The 27,762-nt window shown below is 42.9% G+C and overlaps 1 protein-coding gene across 3 annotated transcripts in view; it reads left to right on the forward strand.

Annotated features, from left to right (window-relative positions):
* LAMA5 (laminin subunit alpha 5) overlaps positions 1-27,762 on the forward strand; it is a 211,394-nt gene that overhangs the window by 92,653 nt on the left and 90,979 nt on the right. For all 3 annotated transcript variants that reach the window (XM_087928918.1, XM_026697402.2, XM_026697403.2), the window contains exons 8-23: positions 3,509-3,627; positions 5,084-5,174; positions 6,016-6,150; positions 7,923-7,985; positions 8,173-8,313; positions 8,820-8,957; positions 10,685-10,819; positions 10,968-11,102; positions 11,784-11,921; positions 12,592-12,644; positions 13,943-14,042; positions 15,293-15,345; positions 17,266-17,371; positions 18,634-18,733; positions 20,391-20,547; positions 26,745-26,874. In XM_087928918.1, the coding sequence (XP_087785044.1) occupies positions 3,509-3,627; positions 5,084-5,174; positions 6,016-6,150; positions 7,923-7,985; positions 8,173-8,313; positions 8,820-8,957; positions 10,685-10,819; positions 10,968-11,102; positions 11,784-11,921; positions 12,592-12,644; positions 13,943-14,042; positions 15,293-15,345; positions 17,266-17,371; positions 18,634-18,733; positions 20,391-20,547; positions 26,745-26,874 (1,794 nt within the window). The remainder of the gene's footprint in view (positions 1-3,508; positions 3,628-5,083; positions 5,175-6,015; positions 6,151-7,922; positions 7,986-8,172; positions 8,314-8,819; positions 8,958-10,684; positions 10,820-10,967; positions 11,103-11,783; positions 11,922-12,591; positions 12,645-13,942; positions 14,043-15,292; positions 15,346-17,265; positions 17,372-18,633; positions 18,734-20,390; positions 20,548-26,744; positions 26,875-27,762) is intronic.

Here is a 27,762-nt window from a genome sequence, read left to right on the forward strand (position 1 = left end):
ATTATGAAGTTGTTGGGATCTTTTTGTTTCAATGTGCAGGACCTCCTATGTATGATGAACAGCGTTATATTTTATTTATATTTTCCTGGAAAATAAGAAAGGTGGGATATTCTTTAATTAATTAATATCAGGGCCGGAATGGATGGTGTTGGTGACTGGGCAGTTCAATCAATCTTATCTTGTAAGTCGAGGTAGTCCTCGACTTACAACAGTTCATTTAGTGACTGTTCAAAGTTACAACAACACTGAAAAAAAGTGACTTAGGTCAATTTTTCACACTTACAACCATTGCAATATCCTCATAGCTTAGCAACTGACTCATATTTATGACGGTTCCAGGGTCATGTGATCCCCTTTTGCAACCTTCTGACAAGCAAAGTCAATGGGGAAGCCAGATTCACTTTAACAATTTTGTTATTAACTTAACAACTGCAGTGATTCACTTAACAACAGTGGCAAGAAAGCCAGATTTGCTTAACCGTGTCACTAACTTAACAACTGCAGGGATTCCCTTAGCAACTGTGGCTTAAAAAGGTGCAAAATTTAAAAAAAATATGCCATTAAAAGTGACAAAATTCACTCAACAAATATTTCACTTAGCAACAAAACTTTTGAGCTCAATTGTGGTCGTAAGTCAAGGTCTTAAGTACCTGTATCAACTTGAAAAATTGAAGAACTGAAAGAAAAAATCTCTTGAGAACTTAGAATTGTCTGCTTGGATATTTAGACATTCGTTGTGCAATAATTCTACATTAAACAGAGAATTTTGGAAAGGATTAAACATAACTTCAGTTTGTAAACTATGTTTTCCCGTTGTTTCATCATAGAATAGAACAGAACAGAATTCTTTATTGGCCAAGTGTGATTGAACACACAGGGAATTTGTCTTGGTGCAAATGCTCTCAATGTACATAAAAGAAAAGATACATGCGTCAAGAGTCAAGAATCATAAGGTACAACGCTTAATAGTCATAGGGTACAAATAAGCAATCAAGTCATATTAGGAAACAGTCAATATAAATCGTAAGGATACAAGCGAGAAAGTTGCAGTCATACAGTCACAAGCGGGAGGGGATGGGTGATAAGGAGTGACGAGTAGATTAATAAAGAAACATTGCCCAATTCTTAGCAGATGGTCTTGTTAGTATGAAATCCGTAGTGAATTGCAGAAAATAAAGAATAAAGAAACCATTAGAGAGCATTTCACCAAGGCACCATCTTGGATCATTATCTTGTAACAGAAAGAAAGATGGAATATTTACACAGTGCTTTGAATTGAGAGCATTAAGAGTTCAGTTGAAGAAGACCAAGTCTGTGCAAAAGGTTATTAGGAAAATACCTGAGGAGGAAAGGTAAAGAAAGGGATGGAAAATTTACAGGGTGGAAACAGTACAGAAAAAGGGCAACCACCAGGGTTCATGAAAACGGAATACCTTTGCTAAAAGCACGCTTTGAACATTGGAGGCTTCTTAGCTTAATTAAACCGAGAAAGGCTAGAATAAGTTTTAAAACTTTGTAAAAATGTATAATAGCAAAATGAGACTTCTAGAATTCTGCTTAACTCAAAACGACTATACAGAGCACTGCAACCAGAACAACGAGACAGAAGAACAGTTTTTTCCCAAAAGCCATCACTCTGCTAAACAAATAATTCCCTCAACACTGTTCAACTATTTACAAAGCGTACACTACTATTACCGTTAATCTTCTCACCACTCCTTATCACCCATCCCCTCCCACTTGACTGTTTCCTAGCATGATTTGATTGTTGATTGTACCTTATGGCTATCATTAAGTGTTGTATGTTATGATTCTTGATTCTTAACGAATATACCTTTTCTTTATGTATACTGAGAGTATATACACCAAGACAAATTCCTGTGTGTCCAGTCACACTTGGCCAATAAAGTATTCTGTTCTGTTCTGTTTATTCTATTCTATTCTATTCTATTCTATTCTATTCTATTCTATTCTATTCTATTCTATTCTATTCTATTCTATTCTATTCTATTCTATTCTATTCTATTCTATTCTATTCTTTTAAGGAAATAGGAAATTTGATTGGTATTAGATTATATACAGTTATAATGAAATATAGGTAGTTCTTATGATCACAAATGAGACCAAAATTTCATTTGCTAAGTAAGGCAGTTGTTAAATGAGTTTTGTCCAGTTTGTGACCTCTTTTTGGCCACTGTTGTTAAGTGAATCAGTGCAGTTGTTAAGTTAGTAACCTGGTGGTTAAGTGAATCTGGCCTCCCCATTCACTTTTGCCTGTCAGAAGATCACAAAAGGTGATCCCATGATCCCAGAACAGTGCAACTGTCATCCATACATGCCAGTTGCCAATTATCCAAATTATGATCATGTAATCATGTAGATGTTGCAACAGCAGTGTGAAAACAAGTCATTTTTTTCAGTGCCTTGTAACTTTAAACAGTCACTAAACAAATGATTGTTAAGTTGAGGAGTCCCGATAGTGTTTTTAACAACTTGTCATTTATCAATTTTTTTGCATTGTGAAACAAATATGAGTTTCTAGATTCGGTCAAAAAATGAACAGAGCCCTCTTTTAATATTCCTAACCTTCAGTCTTTTTGAGTGTGTGTAGTGCTATAGTTAGGCCTCAACTTACGACCACAGTTGAGCCCAATATTTATGGTGTTAAGTGAAAAATTCATTAAGTGGATGTTGTCCCATTTTACGAATTTTCTCTATTTGTTAAGCGAATTACTGCAGCTCTTAAATTAGTAACATGGTTGTTAAGGGAATCTGGCTTCCCCATTGGCTTTGCTTGTCAGAAGGCCGCAAAAGGGGATCACATGACCCTGGGACTGTCATAAATGTGTGTCATTGTCAAGCCTCCAAATCAGAGATGGTATTCAGCAGGTTCTGACCAGTTCTGGAGAACTGGTAGCGGAAATTTTGAGTAGTTCGGAGAACCGGCAAATACCACCTCTGATTGGCCCCACCCCCATCTATTCTCTGCCTCCTGAGTCCCAGCTGATTGGCTGGGTCTTCTTTTGTTGCCCTGCACAGCAGAACGGAGCTGGAAAGCAGGTTAGTGGGGTGGGGAGGGAATGGGATTTTGCAGTATCCTTCCCCTGCCACGCCCACCTAACCACACCTACCAAGCCATGCCACGCCCATCAAGCCACACCCACAGAACTGTTAGTAAAACTGTTTGAATCCCACTACTGCTCCGAATGTAAATCACATGACCTGGAGAATCTGCAATGGTCGTAAGTGTGAAAAACGGTAGTTAGTCACTTTTTTCAGTGTCATTGTGACTTTGGACGGTCACTAAATGAACTGTTGTAAGTCAAAGACGACCTGTTTTACTAGAAAATGTTGGTGATCAACGAGCATTTTGCAATAAACAAATATGTACATTAATTTAAAGTTCTCCAACCACCCAGAGGGTACAGGAGAGATTGTCGCATCAGCAATTCTGCTATTGCAAACAAGGCACTGTGTCCATCTTTTCTCGCCTTTTCTATTATTTCAGCCTGCAATTGCAATGGCCACGCCTATGACTGCTATTATGATCCAGACATCGAGCATCAGAAAGCCAGCAAGAATCGTTACAACCAATTTGAAGGAGGAGGGGTCTGCATTGACTGTCAGGTGTGTGACTTGTGCATAGTATTCTCTCTCATCCTTTTGAGATACAGGTAATTCAGTGTTTGAATTCATTTCGAATTGGATTGTTTAACAGAGGATCTCGGCTGAGAAGAATGGGGATGATTCCACAACCAGCTGTGGTTGTAGAAGAGCTAATTTGGAGGGGTCTGGGAGGAGAATTTGCAGAGAAATTGCACTGAGACTATTTGTGTCTCCTTAGTTTAATTACAAGTAGTCCTTGACTTACGACCACAATGGAGCCCAGAATTTATGTCGCTAAGCAAGACACTTGTTAAGTGAGTTTTGCTCCATTTTATTTTTCTTTCTTTTTAATTAAAGTTTTATTAAGTAAATTATTAAAAACACTGGATGTGGTGTAATTGTCCCAACAATTCTGTTTGTCATACATATTACGGCATAGAGTACGTATTTTATATACATTTATATTTATACATCTATACATGTATACAGTATTGACCAATTCTAGTCATCTGTTCTGCCAATCCTTCCTTTTTTTCTACCATTGATAGAATTTATCCCATACTTTATAGCCGTGATGGCGAACCTATGGCACACACGCCACAGGTGGCACGCAGAGCCATTTGTGCGGGCACACGAGCCCCAGGCAAACTTACCTCACTGTGCCTCCCAGCTGATTTTCAGGCCGTTTGAGGCCTTTTTCGGCCTCCCAGAGGCTTGAGGAAAGCCTCTGCAGCCTTTGCAGGCCGAAAAATAGGCCTGTTTTGTCACTTCCTGTCTTTCCGGAAATACTGGAAGTGACTAAACAGGCCCATTTTTTGGCCTGCAAAGGCTGCAGAGGCTTCCTCCAAGCCTCTGGGAGGCCGAAATAGGGCCTCAAACAGCCCGAAAATCAGCTGGGAGGCACAGTGCAGGTAACGGGGGGAGGGAGGGATTGCGCGCGCAGGAGCAGGTGGTGGTGGGCCACACACATTGTGACTTTGGGGTTTTTCCCTGCTGGTCTACCCACTGAATGCAGTTTGTTTGATTGATGGATTGTATCTGTCTGTGTCAGCTTTGGAAGCCATATTGAGATCAGATGCTCCCACACTGCCACATTTGAGCCTGAGAAAGTGGGAGGGAGGAATTTATTGGAGTATATCTAGTTAGACATAATAACATTCTTTTTCTGATTCAAGGTCAGGTTGTTTTGCGCATAAGTGAGAGGAAGTCGTAACTTGGGATGGATACTGATTGGGACATGTGATGCGATGATGGGTGCAGGGGATGGATTTCGTAGTTTTTACTTATTGTAAGGAAGCCCGGAACTTTCAAATTCGGGATTCCCCAGTTGTGCCAGTTACTATCCAAATCTAAAGGAACCTTTGAGAAGATGTCTGTCTTGGAGTTATTGGGTGGAATGGAGGGTTGCTGGAACGCTGACAGTCTGATTCATGATGCCTCAAAGTAACGGCAGCTAACAGATAAAATTATTTTGCAGCATCATACAACGGGCGTTAACTGTGAGAGGTGCAGTCCAGGATATTATAAATCCCCTGATCATTCCATAGATTCACCTTATATTTGCTACCGTGAGTATTTCCTCTCTCATCTCTACACATGTCTCCCTCTGAGGACATCCCTCCACAGCCTCTTATCCCCGAGGGTGGAAAATCTTATGGGGCGTCAAAATAAGATATGCCAGGCAGCCCTTGAACAAAATAAGTACTCACTTAATGACAGTAATTGAGACCAGAATACCCATTGCTAGGGATGTGGTTGGAAAGCATGTTGTCACCCAACTTCAACCCTTAACAACGGCAAGACTGTCAGTCCCTGGTTACCGTTGTTAAGTGGGGACTTCACATGATTGCAATTTCCTGTTGGCTTCCTCACTGAATATTTTATAGGAGGCTTATGCTAGTACATTTACTATAAAATATAGCAGTGTATACTATATAGTATATTAGAGAGCCAGTTTGGCCTAGTGGTAAAGGCACCAGGTTAAGAAATCGGGAGAATGCGAGTTCAAATCCCGCGTTAGTCATCAAAGCCGGCTGGGTGACTTTGGACCAATCGCCAGGAGACTGTGAGTTCTAGTCCCACCTTAGGCATGAGAACTGACAGGATGACTTTGGGCCAATCCCCAGAGGTGACTGACTTCTAATCCTGGCTTAGGCATGAACAGCGGCAGGATGCCTTTGGGCCAATCACCAGGTGACTGAGTTCTAGTCCCGCCTTAGGCATGAAAGCCCATTGGGTGACTTTGGGCCAGTAATTCTCAATCAGCCCAACCTACCTCACAAGGTTGCTGTGTAGGAAAAATAGGATGAGGAAGGAATATTCAGTGTGTTTATAGCCTGGAGTTATTCGTAGGCAGGATATCAATAAATACAAATGCTGACATGATCATCCATCGTCTCTCCTTCTTAGGCTGCAACTGTGACTCAGACTTTGTCGATGGCACCTGTGAGGATTTCACTGGCCGCTGCTACTGCAAGCCAAACTACTTAGGAGAACACTGTGATGCTTGTGCAGACAATTACGTGGACTTCCCCCATTGCTACCGTATGTATTAGTCTCGGAACTAAGCACTGATTCCATAACTCTTGAGGGTGTGTCTAGGTTCTGACCCAGCTGCCCAAACACGACAAACCCTCTGATGTGAACTCAAAAGATTCCTTTATTAGGAGTGGCGGCAGCCCCGGCAAAAAGTTTCTCTCGCAGGCTAACAAGTCCATCCTGTTGGAAGATGAATAGTGTGAAGCCACGCCTATTCATCTCCGCCCCCTGCCTTTTGTCCTCAGAGCTAGAGTGGGGCTTCGCTAGCAGCAACGGCTCTTCAATCCCAAGGACCGGCCCGTAGATTTCCACTGCTCTCCTCTCCTCTGCCTTCTGTGCATCTGTGTGCCAGGCACTGGACCCAGCTGTTTCTCCTCTTCCTCATCAGCCACCTCCAGACTTGGGGGCTGTTGACTCTCCATCTGAGGGCTGACGGATGGCCCAGGCTCTGCCTCTGTCTTGCTCTCTGCCAGCTCCGTTCCCTTCTCCCCCTGGGCACTCTCAGGTTGCCCTGATGCTGACCCTGATTCCCATGCCTCCTCCTCCTCCTCCTTGTCTGATTCAGCTGCTGGAGGGGCCGGTGGCCGAGAGGCCACAACAGTCTACCTCTCTTGAGGAGTTGGAATCTTTCTGATCAGCTACAAAGTTGTGAAGACTCCAGGAGAGTCAACATGAGGCTAAGCTATTTCATGGAAGGAAATAATGGATTTTCAGCTGGTATTTTACTACCCAGATTGGACTACAAGGTAGACTTCAACTTATGACCACAGCTGAACCCAAAATGTCCGTTGTTACCCAAGGCAGTTGGGAAATGAGTTTTGCCTGGTTTTTACAGATAAACAGATTATCTTACAGATAACAGATAATCAGAGTTGGACCTTGTAGGTCATCTAGTCCAACCCGACCATACACCATTTCTGACAGATGGCAATCCAATCTCTTCTTGAAGGTCTCAAGTGATGGCGCTCCCACAACTTCCAAGAGCAACTTCTGTTCCATTGGTTGATTGTTCTCACTGTCAGAAAGTTTCTCCTTATTTTCAGGTTAAATCTCTCCTTGTTCAGTTTCCATCTATTATTCCTTGTCTGACCTACAGGTGCTTTGGAGAATAGCTTGACCCCTTCTTCCTCTCTGTAGCAGCCCCTTAAATATTGGAAGACTACTATCATGTCTCACCGAGTCCTTCTCTTCCCTAGACTAGCTAGGCCGAGTTCCTGCAACCGTTCATCGTATGTTTTAGTCTGCAATCATCCTGGTTGCTCTTTTCTGTACTTTTTCTAGGGTCTCAACATCTTTTTTGTAATGTGGTGAACAGAATTGGATGCAGTACTCTAGGTGTGGTCTTACTAAAGCTTTATAGAGTGGTATTAGTACCTCCATTGATCTTGATTGTATCCCTCTGTTAATACAACTTAACTTTTTACCAGTTTTCTTACCACAATTGTTAAGTCAATCTGGCTTCCCCACTGACTTTGCTTGTAAGAAGGTCGCAAAAGATAATAGCATGACTTGGGATACCACAACTGTCATAAATACAAGCCAGCTGCAAGCATCTGCTTTTTGATCACGTGACCAAGGGGATGCTGTAATGGTCATAAGTATGAAAAATGATCATAAGTCAATTTTTTCAGTGCTGTTGTAACTTCAGTGACAAAACAAAGGATTGTAAGTCGAGGGCCACCTATATTTATAATTTGATTTATTTTAGTCTACTGTTTAACTGTTTGATGTTCTCATTACATGGGGTTAATTTTTGTGTTGTCTTTTCCTTCATATAGCGATCACGGATTTATCTTACAATGCTACCGGAGAACAAGTCCTTCCAGCTGGGCAGATAATAAGTAAGCTTTTGATTTTATTTTCGCTTTTTAAAATTCTCATGCTACTTAGCAAAGCAATGGTTTCTTTTAGGATATAAAAACCAAGACAGTATCCTGATATCCTAGCAGGATTTCACTAGAGACCAGGATTCTTCTCAGCTTCATGCAAAACCTGCCTGATAGTTCCACCTTTATACCTGTTTTCCAGACTGTGACTGCAACGTTGCTGGGACAAGAGGCAACACTTGCAGGAAAGATGCTCAAACTGGGTTGTGTTTGTGTAAGCCTAACTTTCAAGGGACACAGTGTGATCAGTGTGTACCTGGCTACTATGGACCAAATTGCCAACGTGAGTAAACCCTAGCCTGACCAGTGATGTAAAGATCATGAGACGTTTCCCTGGGAAAATGAGTTTTTGAAGGATGGTTGAAGGAAAAGGGAGAAGTACTAGGATCCAGATGTGAGAGGACAAAATTTTAGGCATTGGTAGAAAAATAAATGCACTGTTCTATGTTTACTAAATTTTTAGACAATGTCCTTTCTTCAGGGTTATAAAGCTAGTCCTTGACTTACAACTGGGAGCTGTGGTGATGCAAAGGTTAGAATGCAGTATTACAGGCTGACTCTGCCCACTGTTGGGAGTGTGAACCTGACTGGCTCAAGGTTAAGTCAGCCTTCCATTCTTCCAAGCTTGGTAAAATGAGGATCCAGATTGTTGGGGGCAATAGGCTGACTCTTTATACCACATAGAAAGGGCTGTAAAACACTGTGAAGAGGTGTATAAAGTTCTAATGCTATTAGAGGCTCTTGCCATCTGTAATTATGCTCCTAAAATGTTAATCTCCCTTTTCACAGCTTGCCAGTGCTCAGGACCTGGATTCTACGAAGGCACCTGCGACAATGAAACAGGACAGTGTCTATGCCGAATTGGGTTTCAAGGCTATTTATGCAACTCGTGTGCTCCTGGCTATTTCAACTACCCACTCTGTCAACGTGAGTTGTCAAATATGGAAAAGTAACAGAATAACAGTGTTGGAAGGGACCTTAGAGGTCTTCTAGTCCAAACCCTTGCTCAGGCAGGAAACCCTATACCATTTCAGACAAACGGTCATCCAATCTCTTCTTAATAGCTTCCAGTGTTGGAGCATTCACAGCTCCTGGAGGCAGGTTTTTCTACTGATTAATTGTCCTTACTGTCAGGAAATTTCTCCTTAGTTCTAGGTTACTTCTCCCCTTGATTAGTTTCCATCCATTGCTTATTTGGTCCTGCTTTTAGGTGCTTTGGAAAGTAGATTAACCCCCTCATTCCAATATTGGTGGGACTCCTACAAAGATGAAGGGGTCAGTCTAAAGCAAGACAAGAAACAATGGATGGAAACTAACCAAGGAGGGAAGCAATCTAGAAATAATAACAGTGAGAACAATCAACCAATGGAACCGCCTGTGACAGCCCCTCAAATATCGGAACCCTGCTATCATGTCATCCCCAGTCCTTCTTTTCATTAAACTAGACATACCCAATTCCTGCAACTGTTCTTAATTAAGTCCCCTAATTATCCTGGTTGCTCTTCTCGGCTCTAACTATGGGCAGTTGGCACACAGGTGTTAGGCAAAGCAGGAATAGACAGCGAAATCAAATACAGGTAGTCCTCGATTTATTATCACAGTTGCGTCCAGAATTATGACCTAAACCATTGCGGTCATTAGACGAGGCATCTGATTTTGGGGGAAACCATGTCCTTCAAGAGATCACAAGAAAGGCACCCACTTCCAAAATGGTGTAAGGCAGACTCTGCAGGAAGGCCATGGATCGCAGTAGCTGAGGTAAAACGGGCAGCCTATAAATTTTATAAATGAATAAATAAATAAAATAATACAAATTTTTGTGTACAGTATATGGTGATGGAGGTAAAAATCTTATTTTGCAAGTCTGATTGACCCTTTGTTGACAAGAATCCCTGGTGAGCTTTCTGGCTTGTATTGACCACCTCTGAGCTTCTAATTCAATTTGCCCACTAAGTGTTCTGACTCAGTTCTCCAAACACGACAAACCCAGGCAAAAAGTTTCTCTCTCAACACCTACTAACAAGTCAGATTGAATAGTTGTCTGCCACATCTATTCATCTCCGCCCCCTGCCTTTTATCCCCAGAGCTAGGGTGGGGTTTCGCTAGCAGCGGTGGCTCTTCAGTCCCAAGGATCAGCCCATAGATTTCCACTACTCTCCTCTCCTCTCCCTTCTGAGCATCAGCACATCAGGCACTGGACCCAGCTGTTCCTCTTCTTCATCAGCCACCTCCACACCTGGGGGCGGTTGACTCTCCATGTGAGGGCAGGGCTTCACTAGTAGCAGTGGCTCTTCTGTCCCAAGGACCAGCCCATAGATTTCCACTGCTCTCCTCTCCTCTGCCTTCTGTGCATCTGCATGTCAGGCACTAGACCTAAGTGTTCCTCCTCTTCCTCATCAGCCACCTCCAGACCTGGGAACTGTTGACTCTCCATCTGAGGGCTGATGGATGGCCCAGGGTCTGCCTCTCTCTCTCTCTCTCTGCCAGCTCCATCCCCTCTTCCCCCTCGGGAGCTCTCAGGCTGCCCTGATGCTGACCCTGACTTCCATGCTGCCTCCTCCTCTGATTTGGCTGCTGGAGGGGCCGGCAGCCAACAGGCCACAACACTAAGGTCATGAGGTTTAAAACCTACAATCTTTTTTTTCCTGTTAAAGTTTGTGGCTGCAGTCCTATTGGGACCTTGCCCGAAGGCTGTGATGCTTCCGGAAAATGCTACTGCAGACCTGAATATGGCGGATTTAACTGTGATCAGTGCAGTTTTGGATATCATTCCTACCCTCATTGCCAAGGTAATATATCAGTATGAGAAAAGATTCATTGAAAAGAAGATCTGGCCCCAGGGCCTTGAGTCTCCTCTAGAGACATAAAACTAAACTTGTGTAATCCTATTATTTAATTCGCCTTCCCAGCATGTATTTATGTGCCTTCCTCTTGCAGCTTGTTCATGTGACCTTCGGGGCTCGGTGGACAGCAATTGCAACTCCATTGGTCAGTGCAACTGCCATTCAAATTATGTCAGTCAAAGGTGCAACCACTGTGCTCCAGGCTTCTATGGCTTCCCTTCTTGCACAGGTGAGATACTGGTCAGTTTCAGCCTGTTTTTGGATGTAGAGAATGCATCTTCTTCCCTATTGCAAGGTCACAAAATGTAGTCACACATCCCCAGGACACTGTAACCATCATAAATACAAATTTCGGTCCAAATTTTGGTCATGTGGCCATGGGAATGTTGCAACAGTCGTGTGAAAAATGGTCATCAGTTATTTTTTTCAATACCACTGTAACTTCAAACACTTACTAAATGAATGGTCGTAAGTTGAGGATGACTTGCATATGTTTTATCAGAGAAACTTCAGGATCATAAGAGCCATGGTGGCGCAGTGGTTAGAATACAGTAGTGCAGGCTAATTGTGCCCGCAGTCTGGAGTTTGATCCTGACCAGCTCAATGTTGACTAAGCCCATCCCTCCGAGGTCAGTAAAATGAGGACCCAGATTATTGGGGGCAATAGGCTGACTCTGTAAACCGCTTATAGAAGGCTTAAAAACATTATGATGCAGTATTTTAGTCTTAAGTGCTATTGCTATAATATGCATGCTTTACTATTTTTTTAAAATAAAAAAAATAAATGCAGTGATTGGTAAAATCTTTGAAATTCATCCCTACTCTGCATGGGTTTTGCAATTGCAACATGTTATTGATAACATGAATCCCTTCGAGGCTGCACGAGTGACCTTTCTGCATTTTTCCCCAGCTTGTCTCTGCTCCATAGAAGGCTCCCTTTATGACACCTGCAATCAAGAAACTGGGCAGTGTACTTGCCGTCCCAGAGTAAGTGGGTTGCGCTGTGATGCCTGCATTTCCGGGGCCTATGGATTCCCAGACTGTCAAGGTAATCAAAACTCTTCCTATATTTGGTATTGCTAGGGTTAAATCTTCAGGGTTAATATAAATTTTGGCCTAGTAGGATACCTATTATAATACCAGGCTGCATTGCTAATCTTGTTTTAAAATGGATTTATTCATAGCCTTTCGTGGTGTTTTGCAACATGGCAGCTTGAAGATATGTGGACTTCAACTCCCAGAATTCCCCTGCTGGCATGCTGATGGGGGAATTCTGGGAGTTGAAGTCTACCCATCTTCAAACTGGCATGCTGGGGGAGTAGGAATTCTGGGAGTTGGTCCACATCTTCACATACTGGCGCAGGCTAGTTAGGGAATTCTGGGAGTTGAAGTTTACCCATCTTTTAGCTGCCAAGATTGAAAAATACTGTTCTATAGTACTGAAATTAAAAACCACATAAAATTCTCACTTTGGGAGCCGAGAGCTTTATTCAATATTTTTGGAACATAATAAGTGTAAATGTAAATAATACATTTTGTTTGCATTAATTTGATGTGTTTTTTTTTTAATCCTTGAAACCAGCTTTCTCCTTGGCAGCAAATGTAAAACCATTAGTGGCAATAAATAACTCATGTATCTTTCTAGGAACAGTGAGTGATGGATTCTTTCTTTTTTTTTCCCCTTAATGTTTTCTCTGATCTGTGCTTGTTCATTTCAGTGGGATCTTGCAACCCTGCCGGGCTTGTACATGAAGATCATTCTCTACCTGAGGTATGTCTTGTGAATACTGAACTGAGTGTGGATACTTGCTTATTCATATTTTAGTAGATGACATGCCATGAAGACTGAATGCAATGTGAAATTAACATAGTTTTTCTCTTTTGTGGGAGCTGCAAAATGGCTGCCAATCTGCTGCCAGGTACAATTCAAAATGGAGGATCCAATCTAGATTGGTCACCAGGACTAGAGATTTAGTCTTCCAAAGTTTTGGACCGACGCTGGAGCCCATCTCAGGGAACTTCTCTCTAACATAATGTGTGTTTTGGGCTATTCTGTGTATTGTCTTTATGTGGTGTCTGGTTGGGTGTGGCTTCCTATTGAGTGACAGCTGTTAGGACGTTGGGTGTTGTTTCCTTGTGCTGCCAAGTCCTCGGCTCCTTAAGTATCCCGATAAGCTGGTGATAAATCCTCATTCCTGTTGACTGACAAGGGCCTGTTTCCTGGACTCCAATCATTTTTCTGGCTATCTTTTGTACCTGCTCAGCCAACAATCTTAGTAGCTGTGAAATTGAACGTACGTCCTTGTTCATTGCAATGTGAGGTTACCAATGAGTTCGGGTCTCCTCATCTGACCGCTCGCTTGTGTTCTTACAATCTGGTGGTTAGCTACCTACCCATCTGCCCTGTATAGTCACAGGGGCAATCCATGCATTAGAATTCAATTCAAGGTGCTGGTTATCACCTGTTTCAGAGGTGGTATTTCAGCAGGTTCTGACCAGTTCTGGAGAACCGGTAGTGGAAATTTTGAGTAGTTCAGAGAACCGGTAGTGGAGATTTTGAATAGTTTGGAATACCACCTCTGACTGGCCCCACCCCCACCTATTCTCTGCCTCCCAAGTCCCAGCGGATTGGCTGGGTCTTCTTTTGTTGCCCTGCACAGGAGAACGGAGCTGGAAAGCAGTTTAGTGGGGGTGGGAAGAGAATGGAAATTTTGCAGTATCCTTCCCCTGCCGTGCCCACCAAGCCAGGCCCACAGAACCAGTAGTAAAAAAATTTGAATCCCACCATCGTATTTAATACATAGGTTGGTGGCCTTCTGACCTCGGGACACTGCACTCCTAAATATGAGTCAGCTGCCAAGCATCTGAATTTTGATTATGCGAGCAGGGGGATGCTATGATGGTCCTAAGTGCAAAAAATGTCATAAGTCATTTTTTTCACCGGTCACTAAATGAATGGTTGCAAGTCAAGGATTACCTGTACTAACTGTTGTTTTGGCTTGATTCTTCGATAGGCCATTCAGATCTCTAAACCTCTTTCTCATTCGCTTTTACCTTTTTGTTCCTCAGGGTTCCTGTGAATGTCGGGCCTATGTGGAAGGTGAAGCTTGTGATAAATGCAAGCCACTCTACTGGAACCTGACTCCAGAGAATCCATTTGGATGCACAAGTAAGAAATACCCCTTGTTGCCATGGTTTAAATCCAGGAGAGCAGGCCTCCTTGCTCCCATCTTCTGACAAGTGAACTTACCAGCAAGTCTCTATGGAGAGTCTCAGTCATCCAGTCGTCAAGCTGCTTTTTCAAAAGGCAACTGGACATTTTCCCCTTGAGGAAGACATTTCACTTCTCATCCAAGAAGCTTCTTCAGTTCTGATTGGATGTGGGGGGGGAGGGATGGAAGGATTACAGGTAGTCCTCAACTTATAACCACAATTGAATTCAGAGTTTGTGTTGCTAAGCGAGGTATTTGTTAAGTGAGTTTTGCCCCATTTTACAACCTTTCTTGCCACAGTTGTTAAGTGAATCACTGTAGTTGTTAAGTTAGTCACATGGTGGTTAATGGCTTCCCCATTGACTTAGCTTGTCAGAAGGTTGCAGAAGGGGATCACGTGGCCCCGGGACTACAGCCGTCATAAAGATGAGTCAATTGCCAAGCGTCTGAATTTTGAACCTGTGTCCGTGGGGATGCAGCAACAGTCATGATTGTTAAAACAGACTATAAGGCAGTTTTTTTCAGTGCCATTGTAACTTCGCTGAACAAATTGTTGTAAGTCGAGGACTACCTGTGGCATCCCAAGGCTGCAGCCCAATCCGATGATTGATGCAAAGTAATAAATGGAAATATAAAGCTACGGCACTGATTTCACAATGAGCTCACGTGCTACGCTAAGCCATAACATCTGTTATTATTCAGTTAATTCATTTAAGCCATTTATATGGCTGCCAAACCCTTAGCGGTAACTGAGTGGTGTACAAGAAATTAAAACCAAGCAATCCTAACATAACAAACAACCAAGCTCTATTGTATAATAGACATGTATAAGCAAGTCTTGTATTAGTTAAGGTGCAACAGTTTAACTTTATGAGTAGGAGTAGTGCGGTGGCCTGAAGGTGGAGGTCAGTCAGGAGTTTTCAATTCTAGATAGAGGCAGATATTTCTCTCTCCGGGCACAATGAGAATATACCGTATCTGCTGAACAAAACTCCACGTTGGTGACAGGAAGTGCATCCGGCCATTAAACACTCTGCTAGCTCCATTCTGTTGTGTCCAGACTTCACCTCACAAGGGATTTGGGGGTTGTTAAAAGAAGGTGAATTTAACATTATGGGTCATGGTTTAATTCATGTGTTGTAAGAAATGTTAATATAGCTTCTTCAATAAAGTGGCTCTCCAATTGTGCATTTCTGTTTTCCTTCAGGCTGCCAATGCAATACCATAGGGACAATGGCAGGAGTTGCTGAATGCCAACAGGTAGATACTGGTGTAGATCTTATTCTAGCTTTCCTCAACTTGATGTCCTTCCACTTCCACCCTGTTCTTTTGTGGGTTGATGGGGAATTATGGGATTAGTAGTGCAACACAACGGGAGGTTGGGAAAAGCTGCCATAAGTTCTCAGGACTTTCTAAAGGTCTGCAGAATGGATTTATGTTTGGCCCCATCCTTTAGCCAAGCAAACTAACAAATGGTGTCAAGTAGCTTTTCTGAGGTGATTTCATACAATCATCTCTATATACTGTTGAAACTTGCATCTTCTTGTAACCTTCGATTGTGACAAACTGGTACAATAAGGTAACAGCTATTGAAACTAAGGACTTCAAATGGGCTAACTTATAGAATGCAGGGGCCTATAGTTCCTGTGAGGATAAAATTTGGGAAAGTTGTGATCGCTTCAGCCCTGCCATGTTGCTGTTGTTCCTTCAGCGCTGCTGTGGTCACGTGATCTACGTTTCCAACATTACTTGAGGTTATCCAGCCCAGTTGTCTGAAATGTGCAGGAATACCGGTTAAGCCATCCATGAGATCTATGTTCTGACCCAAGCCTTGTTCAAATTAAACAAACACAAACTATGTATGAAGGCAAACCTTTTTAATGCGGCGCTGGGAATTCTTTGCATTTCCAGCCAAGAGTTATTTAAACCTTATTATCCGAGATAAAAGCAAGGCCTTTCAAGGTTGTCAAAGGCTGCCAAGAACAGAAGTCTAATTACTGATGAATATCAACTGGCAGAAGTTTCAAAAAACAAACCGGAGTTCGCAGGGCTTCAGCAAGGACTCAGCGTCTAAAGAACTTCTCTGCTTCCTCCAAAGAGCACATCCCTGAGGGTTGGTTTTTAATCTCTTATGGGAGGGGCAATCACCTTCCAGGCTTACTCCTGAGTCACCCTTGCTGCTTCAGCTGCTCTCTCCTTCGAGCAGCCCTGCACACACATGCACTGGGCACAGGCTCCCCGGGGTCCTCTGCTTCGCTTGCTGCCAGACTCCAAAAGCTCCGAAGGCAGCACCCCACGCTCCGATAGTCCTGGTCCCATCCCTGCATCAGATGCAGGATCCTCGTCCAAGTCCTCGCCAGACTCCGACTGGTTCCCTTTCGTCCTCGCTGTCAGAGACTTTTGCCGTCCGCACCTGCCGCTGGCGAACCACAACAATCTGGCTATTTCATTGTACAAGGTACAATGACATTAAAGTAAACTAAACTAAAAACCTTCAAGAGATGGAAAATCCACAGCCTCAGTAGGTCCACCGTCAAACAGATAATTGCTACTAGGAAGGTTGCCTTTATATTTAAATCAGGGGTCTCAAACTTGATTGAGGACCGCATCAGGGTTGTGTTTGACCTCAGGGGGGCGGACATTGGCCAGTTTGACGTCACTTGTCAAAGCTCTGTTTTCAGCTACAACAGCATCCTGTAGCCTTCTGCCAGTGAAAATGGAGTTCGGCCTACCCGACCTCCATTTTTGTTGGCAGAGGGCTGCTGGAGGCCGTCACAGCCGAAAATGGAGCCCGGGCATGCCAAGCACGGCCTACCTAAGGTCTGTTTTTGCTGGCAGAGAGCTGGACCTTTGCTGTTTCCAGGGCGGCTTGCAGGCCTTGAGTTTGACACCTCTGATTTAAATGAAATCTAAGCATCTGCAACTTTTATCCATTATTTCTTGTCCTGGTTTCTTTCACTATGGAAAAATAGATTGTCAACATCTTTCCTGTGGCTTCCTTATGCGTACCTGAATACGATACAATTGTACTTTTAATATACTGGTATTCAATTATGAATAGATTTTATTTCCCTCATTTTGTCTTGCATGTTTTCATCTTTAAAACGTGGTGTAGTCATAGTTTGTATGCAACCAATCAATTAATTAATCAATCAATCAATCAATCAACCTGTCTCTTAGGGGGATGGACACTGTTTCTGCAAACCGAACATTTGCGGCCAAAAGTGTACTACTTGTAGAGAGGGATACTTCAATCTGGAGAGCGGCAATTACTTTGGCTGTAAAGGTACATCATTTTCTACGTTTTACAAATGTTCTTAAATCAGTAATCGGAAGAAGACATTAAGCTGTACAGGCAGAATTGGGGAGAATCATAGAATCCTGGAGTTGGAAAGGAGGCGTTTAAAGTGTCTGATCCAGTGTTTTTCAAACTTGCCAGCTTTAAGATGGGTTTCTTCCTCGTTGTTTTTAATTTTTTCCCATTTCCACCAAAATGGAAATAATGTCGAAGAAACAGTGGGGGCTAACATTTATTGCATTGAGCTATCCCGCATGGAATTGTCCTGTGGTGAGTTGGCTGCGGCAAGTTGTCTCATGGTGAGTTGTCCCCTTCCAGTATTGAGAACATGGTATGTAGAACCCACGATACATACATCGCAGAAGAACTTACTGCTGAAGTTGGCTGTGTATAGTGCCAGGTTGACTTATTGTTCGTTCACTTATTCATTCAGCCATTCATTCAATGTATATCCCACTTTTGTTATTTTTTATAAATAATTCAAGGTGGTGAACACACCTGATACTCCTTCCTCCTCCTTTTTTTTCCCCACAGCAACAACGCTGTGAGATGGGTTGGCTTCAGACAGGCACTGGCCCAAGGACACCCGGCTGGCTATCATGCCTAAAACAGGACTAGAACTCCCAGTCTCTTGGTGATTGGTCCAAAGTCACCAGCTGGCTTTCCTGCCTCAGACAGGACTAGAACTCATGGTCTCCTAGTTTCTAGCCTGGTGCCTTAAGCAATGAACCAAACTGGCATAAAAACCACCCCAAGTACTGTTGTAATGACGAGGCAGTCGAGTTGTTTGATCATGAACAACTGAATCATGATGATCTTTATTGGAGTCTAGTCCTGCATTTATATACATTTTTAGTTATCTGGAAACATTCTTTATCTGAGGTTTGCCATCCGAGATTGGAACATTCCTGCAATTACAACTCTACAAAGTACCATAAGAGGAAAATTTCCTTCCTGTTGCTGCTGATTAGATATCTAGGTTGTGTCCTTGGATGGTGTGAATGGCTAATTTACAAGCCCAGCTGGAAAACTTTATAAGTCAGCAAGTGATAACAAGCAGAGTATCCATTATTGTTTAGAACTGGACCATGTTAGAAACAATTCCAAACAAGGCTGGAAGTCAACATTGATATAATGGAATCAAAATAGATGCCCAAACTGCTTCCACTCCCTTTCAAGCCAGATGTTGTTGTTTGCTCCTCGGCACCAAATGTCAAGAGTGGAAAGTAACTGTGTGTGTCTTCTTACAGGATGCCATTGTGACATCGGGGGATCGGTTGGTCCTTTGTGTGAGGAGACGACGGGATCTTGTCAGTGCAGGCATAATATCAGGGGACCTATGTGCTCTGAGTAAGAAGCAGTTGCAATGGATCTCTTGTAGAGCGTGATAGATTTCTAAATCTTTTTGAGTATCAAGCCCATTATTATTTTATTTTTACTTTACTATTTTCTACGTGCGATAGTGTGAAAGAGCCACCAGGAACACAGTCCTAAAGACAGTAGGTAAAATGAAAAGGTTTTAAGTAAGGTAGTCCTTGACTTACGACCGCAATTGACCGCAAAATTTCTGTATCTGAGTGAGACATGTGAGAAAGCTAAGCGAGTTATGCCCCATTTTACGACCTTTCTTGCCACAGTGGTTAAGTGAATCACTGCAGTTGTTGAGTTAGTCACACAGTTGTGAAGTGAATCTGGCTTCCCCATTGACGTTGCTGGTCAGAAGGTTGATGATCACATGACCCTGGGACACCGCAACCGTCGTAAATACGAGTCAGTTCACATGAGTGCAGGGCTGCTGCGATGGTCGTAAACATGAAAAAGGGTCACAAGTAACTTTTTTCCTGTGCAAAAAAGTAACTTCGAAGGATCCCTAAATGAACTGTTGTAAATCGAGGACCACCTGTACCGCATTTTTGTTACTGTTTTAATTTTAATAACATTTTCTTGAGAAGAATGCAAATACAGATAGTCCTCGGCTTACGACCACAGCCGAGCCCCAAATTTTTGTTGTCAGGTGAGACACTTGTTAAATGAATTTTGCTCCATTTTACAACCTTTCTTGCCACAGTTGTTAAATGAATCCCTGCAGCTGTTAAGTTGGTGACAGGGTCATTAAGTGGCTCCCCCGTTGACTTTGCTTGTTAGAAGGTCACAAAAGGGGTTCACGTGACCCCGAGACACGGCAACTGCCATAAATATGAGTCGGTTGCCGAGGGTCTGAATTTTGATCCCATGATCACGGGGACGCTGGAAAGGTTGTAACTGTGAAAAACGGTCATAAGTCATATTTTCCAGTGCTGTTGTAATGTTGAATGGTCATTAAATGAACTGCTGTAAGCCAAGGATTGGCTGTAAATTTGGGGGTATTTGGGGGAGGGGGGGAAATGGCCATGATTGAACTGATCCTGCATGTATATATATAAAAGCGAAATCCCACTCACGCATCATCACAAAATCTCCAGAACCGTAAAGCCTACACAAACTTGAAATTTGGCACGTATGTTTCTCTTGGCGCCTAGAGGTGCTCGCTAAGAAAGGATTTTTCGAAATGACCATCAGAGCATTAGTATTTCCTATATTATTATTATTAACATGCTCTGATGCTAAGGAGTTCTACTCCTCCTCCCCACCTGAAAAGAAATCTGTTCCAAATGCAAAACACAACCAGAGGAGAGGAGTTTCAATTTCAATTTCACAGCACCAAGCAGCTTTAATACAGAACAGTCGAGCTAAGCCACGCCCAGGCTCCTTGCTGTCTCCTTCTTCCTCACACGGCAAAGATTCAGTTTCCAAACAGCCCTCAACTCTCTCACACACTGACAGGACGCTAGCCAGATGAATACCGATGGATGCTGGGAGGCAGAACCACAATTCCACCACCCCCTTATTTTCCTCCCCAAAAACTAAGCCCGACCACATAGTTTTGTAGCGAAGCACGGGTATCGAGCTAGTTTGTGATACAAAAAGAAGTGTGTTCTTTAATATTTTCCATCACTTTTATCTGCAGTCCTGCAAAAGGCTATTATATCCCTGACCTTCACCACCTGAAATATGAGCTGGAAGAAGCAACCACTCTGGATGGAAGGCCGGTTCGCTTTGGCTACAGTCCTCTGGAATTTGAGAATTTCAGCTGGAGAGGATATGCGCAAATGTCTCCCATCCAGGTACTTGGACGAGAGTTCTCAGCATAAAATATTTGAGATGGGCAAAGCACTTCCATACAGGTAGTCCTCAACTTACAATCACAATTGAGCACCACCACCATTTCTGTTGTTAGGTGAAACATTGGTTAAGTGAGTTTTGGTCCCAGTTTATGACTTTCCTTTTGCCACGGTGGTTAAGCAAATCACCGCAGTTGATCAGTTAGTAACCCGGTTGTTAAATGAACCTGGCTTCCTCCACTGACATGGCTTGTGACAAGTTTGCAAAAGGGTGTTCAGAGTTTTGCAGCATGAATTCAGCACCAGAAAAATAAGCACAGATGGCTGATGCTTCATTTAACATCTTTATAAACATAATAAGTAGATTTTACAAACCAGTTGTAGATTTCTCCAACATGGAGCAAACTCAGACAGAAACACGATGCAAGTAACTTCAGCAGCACGAACAAAGCAGGCAAGTTAGTTTCATCTTCAATAGACAGACTCAGAGCTCAACATAGCTTCAGAGTGGCAGAGCTTATTATAGAGCCATGCCTAGGCTACTTCTAGTTTCAGTTTCCAGCCTAGGCTACTTCTAGTTTCAGTTTCCAAACAGTTCTCATTGGCTGACTTAGTTGCTATGCCTATTCATTGGCTGACCTTGTTACCATGCTCTATTCCAGTTCATGAATATACTCTGACAAAGGGGATCGTGTGGCTCTGGGACACAGCAACAGTCATAAATCTGAACCTATTGCTCCATGGCTGATTTTTGATCAGGTGATCTTGGGGACGCGGCAACGTTCGTGACTGTGCAAAACAGTCATAAGTCACATTTTTCAGTGCTGTTGTAACTTGGAACAGCTGCTAAATGAACTGCTGTAAGTCGAGGACTACCTATATATAGCCCTAAAGTCATGGGTTAACCATTATATGCAATTACAGCTCACTCTGCTGTTTGCTGCCATGTTCAACATCTCTAAACCACATGGGCTGTCAATGAAAGAAAACAATTTAAACCAATTTATGTAGGATTTTCATGGCTCTCCTATAGAAGTGCTTTGTTTGCTGTAAACTTAAAATACAGATAGGCCTCCACTTACAAGAGTTCACTTAGTGGCTTTCAAAGTTACAGCATCGGTAGAAAAAGTGGCCAATGATCATTTTTTTACACTTGTGACCTTTGCAAGTGGTTGTGCTATTAAAATACAGGCACTTGGCAACTGACTCAAATGTATGAGTCTCCCAGGGTCATCTAATCACCTTTTCCAAACTTCTGATAAGCAAAATGAAGCGGGAAGCCAAATTCATTTAACAACCGTCTTCTTAACAATTGTGGTGATTCATCTAGGGAGAGAAAGGTTGTAAAACGGGGCAAAAATCACTTAACAACTGTCTCACTTTAGCAGCAGAAATTTTGGGCTCAATTGTGGTTAGGGCTGCCTGTATTGGATGTGGTCTTTTGAAATATCTTAGAAGTTTTCCAAAACCTCAAGGTAAACAGAGCCCAAGGTAGATAGTCACTTCTTATTGTTGCTTACTGAAGAGGAGGAGGTCCTAGGACGGCCCTCATGGCATGACCAACTCACCACAGCCAGCTCGCCGCAGCCAACTCTCTGTGGGACAATTGGCCACAGCCAACACCGTGGGACAAGAGTTACACTAATATCGGAAGAAATGGTGGAGCTAGATTTATCAAAGAAAGGATGCCAAAGGAGGGACAAAATGAAGTGTGAATGACAAACATTAAAATCATTTTCTAATTACTTTAAATACTTAAATTGAATTGTTGAATTGTCCTGCAGCGAATTGGCCATGGAGAGTTCTCCCACTGCAAGTTGGCTATGGTGACTTGGCCAGGCCAAGTTAAAGTTATTTACTTTACTTTTATCTTTACTTTGACTTTCCGTGGGACAACTGACTGCAGGACAAGGGTTACACTATTATCGAAGAAATGTTGGAATTTCAATTACTTTATCTTGGTAATTACTTTATCAATTATTTAAATTTATTTTAAATGATTTAAATTTGTTTAGAGAAATTTAAATTATTTAAATTTAAATGAATTGATTTAAATTACTTTAAATTAATTACCAAGATAATGGTGATAATTATCTTGGTAATTGCTTTATCGAAGAAATGGTGGACTTTTAATTACTTTTAATTACTTTATTTTTAATTAAATACTTAAATTGAATTGTTGAATTGTGCCACAGCGAGTTGTCCCCTGGAGAAATGTCCGGCTGCAAGCTGGCCGTGAGAAGTTGACCATGGCGAGTGGGCTGCACTAAGTTGTCCCATTTCGAGATCATCTCTTAAGAGTTAGGACAAGGACAACTAGATAACTTCCCTTAGGAGACCGGGCCTAGGAAGGAAGTATGCCAGGAATCAACAGGGTTTTTTTTAGAAAGAGAACCCAAACAGATCTCCTCAGGGACAGTTCACTCCCAACATCCTCTTTCCCCGCTCTTTGTTTATAACATCTCCCTGATCCTCAAAGAAAAGGAAATCCTTCACTTTCCATTGTAGCTTTGGTTGCTTTTCATCTGCCGAAGATTGCTTGCCTGCTTGATTTTTTAAAAAATTTCTTTTGCAAGGTCAACTGACTAGGCATTTAGAGTCTAACATCTGATACAGATACAGATAATCAGAGTTGGAAGGGACCCTGTAGGTCATCTAGTCCAACCCCCCGTCCAAGCGAGAGACTCTACACCATTTCTGACAAATGGCAGTCCAATCTCTTCTTGAAAGTCTCAAGCGATGAAGCTCCCACAACTTCCGAGGGCAACTTCTGTTCCATTGGTTGATAGTTCTCACTGCCAGAAAGTTTCTCCTTGTTTCCAGGTTAAATCTCTCCTTGTTCAGTTTCCATCCATTCATCTGATGAATTTGCTTTCTGGAGGCCTTTCTCTTCTGAAGTCTGCTGAGATTGTACGGTGTGTGTATAGTTGTACAGTATACAGGTAGTCCAACCGTGTGTTTAGTCACTAATCAAAATTACAATGCACTGAAAAAAGTGACTTACAACCCATTGTTTACATTTAATGACCATTGTAGCATCCCCATGATTGCATGATCAAAATTCAGATGCTTGGCAACTAGCTCATATTTATGACAGTTGCGGTGTCCCGGGGTCATGTGATCTCCTTTTGCAACCTTTTGATGAGCCAAGTCAACGGGGAAGCCAGATTTACTTAACAACTATGCTATTTAACATTAACAGCTACTGTGATTCACTTAAGAACTATGGCAAGAAAGCTTGTAAAACTCACTGAACTACTATCTTGCTTAGCAACGGAAATTTGGGGCTCAGTTATGGTCATAAGTGGAGGACTACCTATATGTAGCTCACTGGCCATTTTGTTTAAATTTTGTTCAGTAGAGAGGCGTCTTAGAATAAAGATTTTCTCTGCTTAAAATGCTGAACTTCCACTTATTTACACCCATAATTCCTGCTGTTAATGTTTAACAGCAACTGCAGGGATTGGCAAAAGGACTCGTTCCATAATTTAATTATTGTTCTAAAACTTGGAAGGTTGAGTTTTTCTATTTCTTGCATTAGAAATATCTAACCTTCTGGGAGAGAAGTAGATACTTTACTTTACAGAGCCCTGGTGGCGCAGTGGTTAGAATGCAGCATTGCTACCATAGAAACGTCACAATTATAAAACATTCATTTACTGTAAGAAAAAATGCTGAAAAGCCCTCCTAACCAAGGGGTGCCACATCTCAGCTGAATAATCCCTGGCTGGCAATAAGAAGTTTTCTAAATCTCTTTCCAAGGAGTCCTTGACTCACAACTATTCATTTAGCAACTGTTCGAAGCAGTGGTGGGATTCAATTTTTTTACTACCGTTCTGTGGGCGTGGCTTGGTGGGCGTGGCAGGGGAAGGATACTGCAAAATCCCCGTTCCCTCTGCACTCCACTAACCTGCTTCCCAGCTCTGTTCTCCTGTGCAGGGCAACAAAAGAAGACCCAGCCTATCAGCTGGGACACGGGAGGCAGAGAATAGAGGGGGGCGGGGCCAGTCAGAGGTGGTGTTTTTCAGTTCTCCGAACTTCTCAAAATTTCTGCTACTGGTTCTCCAGAATTGATCAGAACCTGCTGAATACCACCTCTGGTTTCAAGTTACAACGGCACTAAAAATGACTTACGGCCAATTTGAAACCAACATTTTTGTTGCTAGCAATAACATCCTTCCAAGGTCGGTAAAATGAGGACCCAAATTGTTGGAGGCAATATGCTGACTTTGTAAACTGCTTAAAGAGGGCTGTAAAGCACTGTGAAGTGGTATAAAAGTAAGTGCTATTGCTATCTGAATTTTGATCACTGAACCTGAAGATGCCGCAACGGTTGTTAAGTGTAAAAAATGGTCATCAGTCACTTTTTCCAGTGCCATTGTAACTTTGAATGGCCACTAAGTCAAGGATTACCTGTTAACTTCGAACAATCGTTACATGACCAGTCGTAACTCAAGGACTGCCTGCATGACGTGCTTCACTGAAGAAGTCATCTTTCTGCTTCTTTCTTCTTCTTCTTTGGGTCTTGATGGTGGAGTATGTTTTCTTGGCAGGGCTAGGCCGATGTGCTAGCAGAGTGCACTTCGTAGTAAATATTTCAGAGTGTTAGCCTCCTCTAGTCTAGGGCTCGCCAAACTTTTGGACCCCAGGGACCACCAAACTCATAATTATAAATCCCGTGGACCACAAATACGAATTTTGACTGGTGGTGGCTTGCTGACGTTGGTGGGAAAGTCGGTCCCATATTCAGAGCTGCAGTAGCCACAGGACTGGCCTTTTGGTCACCCTGGAGCAGCTGCTCCTCCACCCGGGTGCACTGGCCTGCCATGGACTGGAGGAGCTGCTCCGGGATGACCAAAGGGCCAGTCCTGTGACTACTGCAGCTCTGGAATATGGGACCGACTTTCCCACCAAGGTCAGCAAGCCACCCCGGGGCGGATTTCCCTCCCCCGCTGTTGGTCTTACCTTCCAGTTCCAGCTCACGTAGCTCTACTCAAGATAAGGTTTGCACTTGGCGAAAGGGTGGGGGCCCATGGGTGGGCAGGCCATATGGGCAGCGCAGCCTTGTGTTCCCACGCAGCCTGGATTAATTGCTTTGGGAGGGATATTTCTCTGCGGACCACCACAAAATTTTCGCGGACAACCAGTGGTCCCCAGCCCACCGGTTGGCGGCCACTGCTTTAGAACACAGAATAACAGAGTTGGAAGGGAACTTGAAGGTCTTGTAGTCCAACTTCCAGCTCAGGCAGGAAACTCTGTACTATTTCACACCAATGGTTGTCCAGTCTTTCTTTAAAAAAAACTTCCAGTGTTAGAGCATCCACAACTTCTGAAGGCAAGTTGTTCCACCGGTTAATTGTTCTAACTGTCAGGAAATTTATCCTTATTTCTAGGTTGCTTCTCTCCTTGTTTAGTTTCCATTGGCTTCTTCTTATCCTGCCCTCAGGTGCTTTGGAGAATAGCTTGACTCCCTCTTCTTTGTGGCAGCCCCTGAGATATCGGAAGACTGCTACCGTGTCTCCCCTAGTTCTTCTTTTCATCAAACTAGACATGCCCAATTCCTGCAAATGCTCTTTGCGTGTTTTAGCTTCCAGTCCCCGTATCATTTCTGTTGCTCTTCTCTGCACTCTTTCTGGAATCTTAACCTCTTTTTCACATTGTGGCCACCAAAACTGGATGCAGTATTTCTCTTAAGAGCAGAACGGGGCTGTCTCAATTCTTTCTCACTGCTTTGGGGCGTAGGATCCTGGGAGCGCTTTGCTTAACCTGGTTGGCTGGTGGCAGGTGACGGTGGAGGTGACTTAAGGTGTGCTCTGCTTCTCTCCCCTTTCTCTCCCACCAGCCCGAGGTAGTGTGAAGTCCCCTGACCTCTTCTGCCTCGTCTTCTGCTCCATCAACCAGGGGCCTGCCAAAGGGAGGGTCTCAGTCCTTCAGGAAAGAAAGTTTAATATGTATGGCAACTGTAAGTGCTTTGTTTTCGCTTCTAGACTAACATCTTCCCGCCTCCACCGAGCCAGTTTTTGTGTTTCTCCTGCAAAAGATCACTTCTGTCCTTCTCCTTTCCCTTCCAAACGGTAGATTTTGGATCCCTCCTTCTAGAGCAGTGGCAATTGAGAAGGGGAGGGAGACCAGAAAGGCAGAGCTGGGAGCAGATCCAGGACGGACTTGCAGTGATGGGTGGCTGTTTCTTAACTTTGCAGAACAAGGTCAAAGTCACAATCCACGTGCGAGAAGGAGAGCTCTACCTCTTTCATGTCATCTTGAGATACATCAATTCAGGAAGCACCACGGTCCTGGGCAAAATCACCGCTTTTCAGCCACGAAAACGAGGTATGGGTCAAGATGGTGTGGCCGAAAGGATAGAAATTGGTAGATAGGTAGATGGGAGATTGAAGAGGGCACAGCCACTTAACCTTACCGATGTTCAGGGCTGCAACGGAGCGAGCTGGGAATGGCTTGGATTGAGTTAGCCCTTGCGTAAGGGTTTGTGGGATTTGGTTAACAATGACAGTGGAGACGGTTGGGATTGCTATTGCTAAGCAATGTGGTCACATGACATTGCATGTTATTGAGTTAAATAAGATCATTTCTAGGTGGGTTCTAACATAAATTGGAAGTCAAACTATAACTGTTAATCTTCTCATCACTCCTTATGACTCATCCCCTCCCACTTGTGACTGAATGACAGTAACTTTGTTGCTTGTACCCTTACAATTTATATTGACTGTTTCCTAGTATGATTTGATTGCTTATTGTACCCTATGACTATTATTAAGTGTTGGACCTGATGATTCTTGACGAATGTATCTTTTCTTTTATGTATACTGAAAGTATTGGACCAAGACAAATTCTTCGTGTGTCCAACCACACTTGGCCAATAAATAATTCTATTTTATTCTATTCCTGGTTGGATTTATCTAGATAATCTAAGGATTTTTTTAGCATTATTTTACTTATTTGCTCTGTTTTCTTTGAATTGAATTGTATCTCAAGATCTTTCTATGTAGTGTCCATGTGTGATTAGGATTTGGAGTTGGATTTGAGATGATCATAAAGACTATAGATAGTCTTTGACTTGAGGCTATTTGTTTAGCAACTGTTCAATGTTACGAGTGGCATTGAGCATGAGCTGCGGTGGCACAGTGGTTAGAATGCAGTACTGCAGGCTACTTCTGTTGACTGCCGGCTGCCTGCAATTTGGCAGTTCAGATCTCACTA

Source organism: Pseudonaja textilis, chromosome 3 (genome assembly GCF_049901715.1).
Source record: "Pseudonaja textilis isolate UNSWEBS1 chromosome 3, rPseTex1.2, whole genome shotgun sequence".
NCBI lineage: Eukaryota > Metazoa > Chordata > Lepidosauria > Squamata > Elapidae > Pseudonaja > Pseudonaja textilis.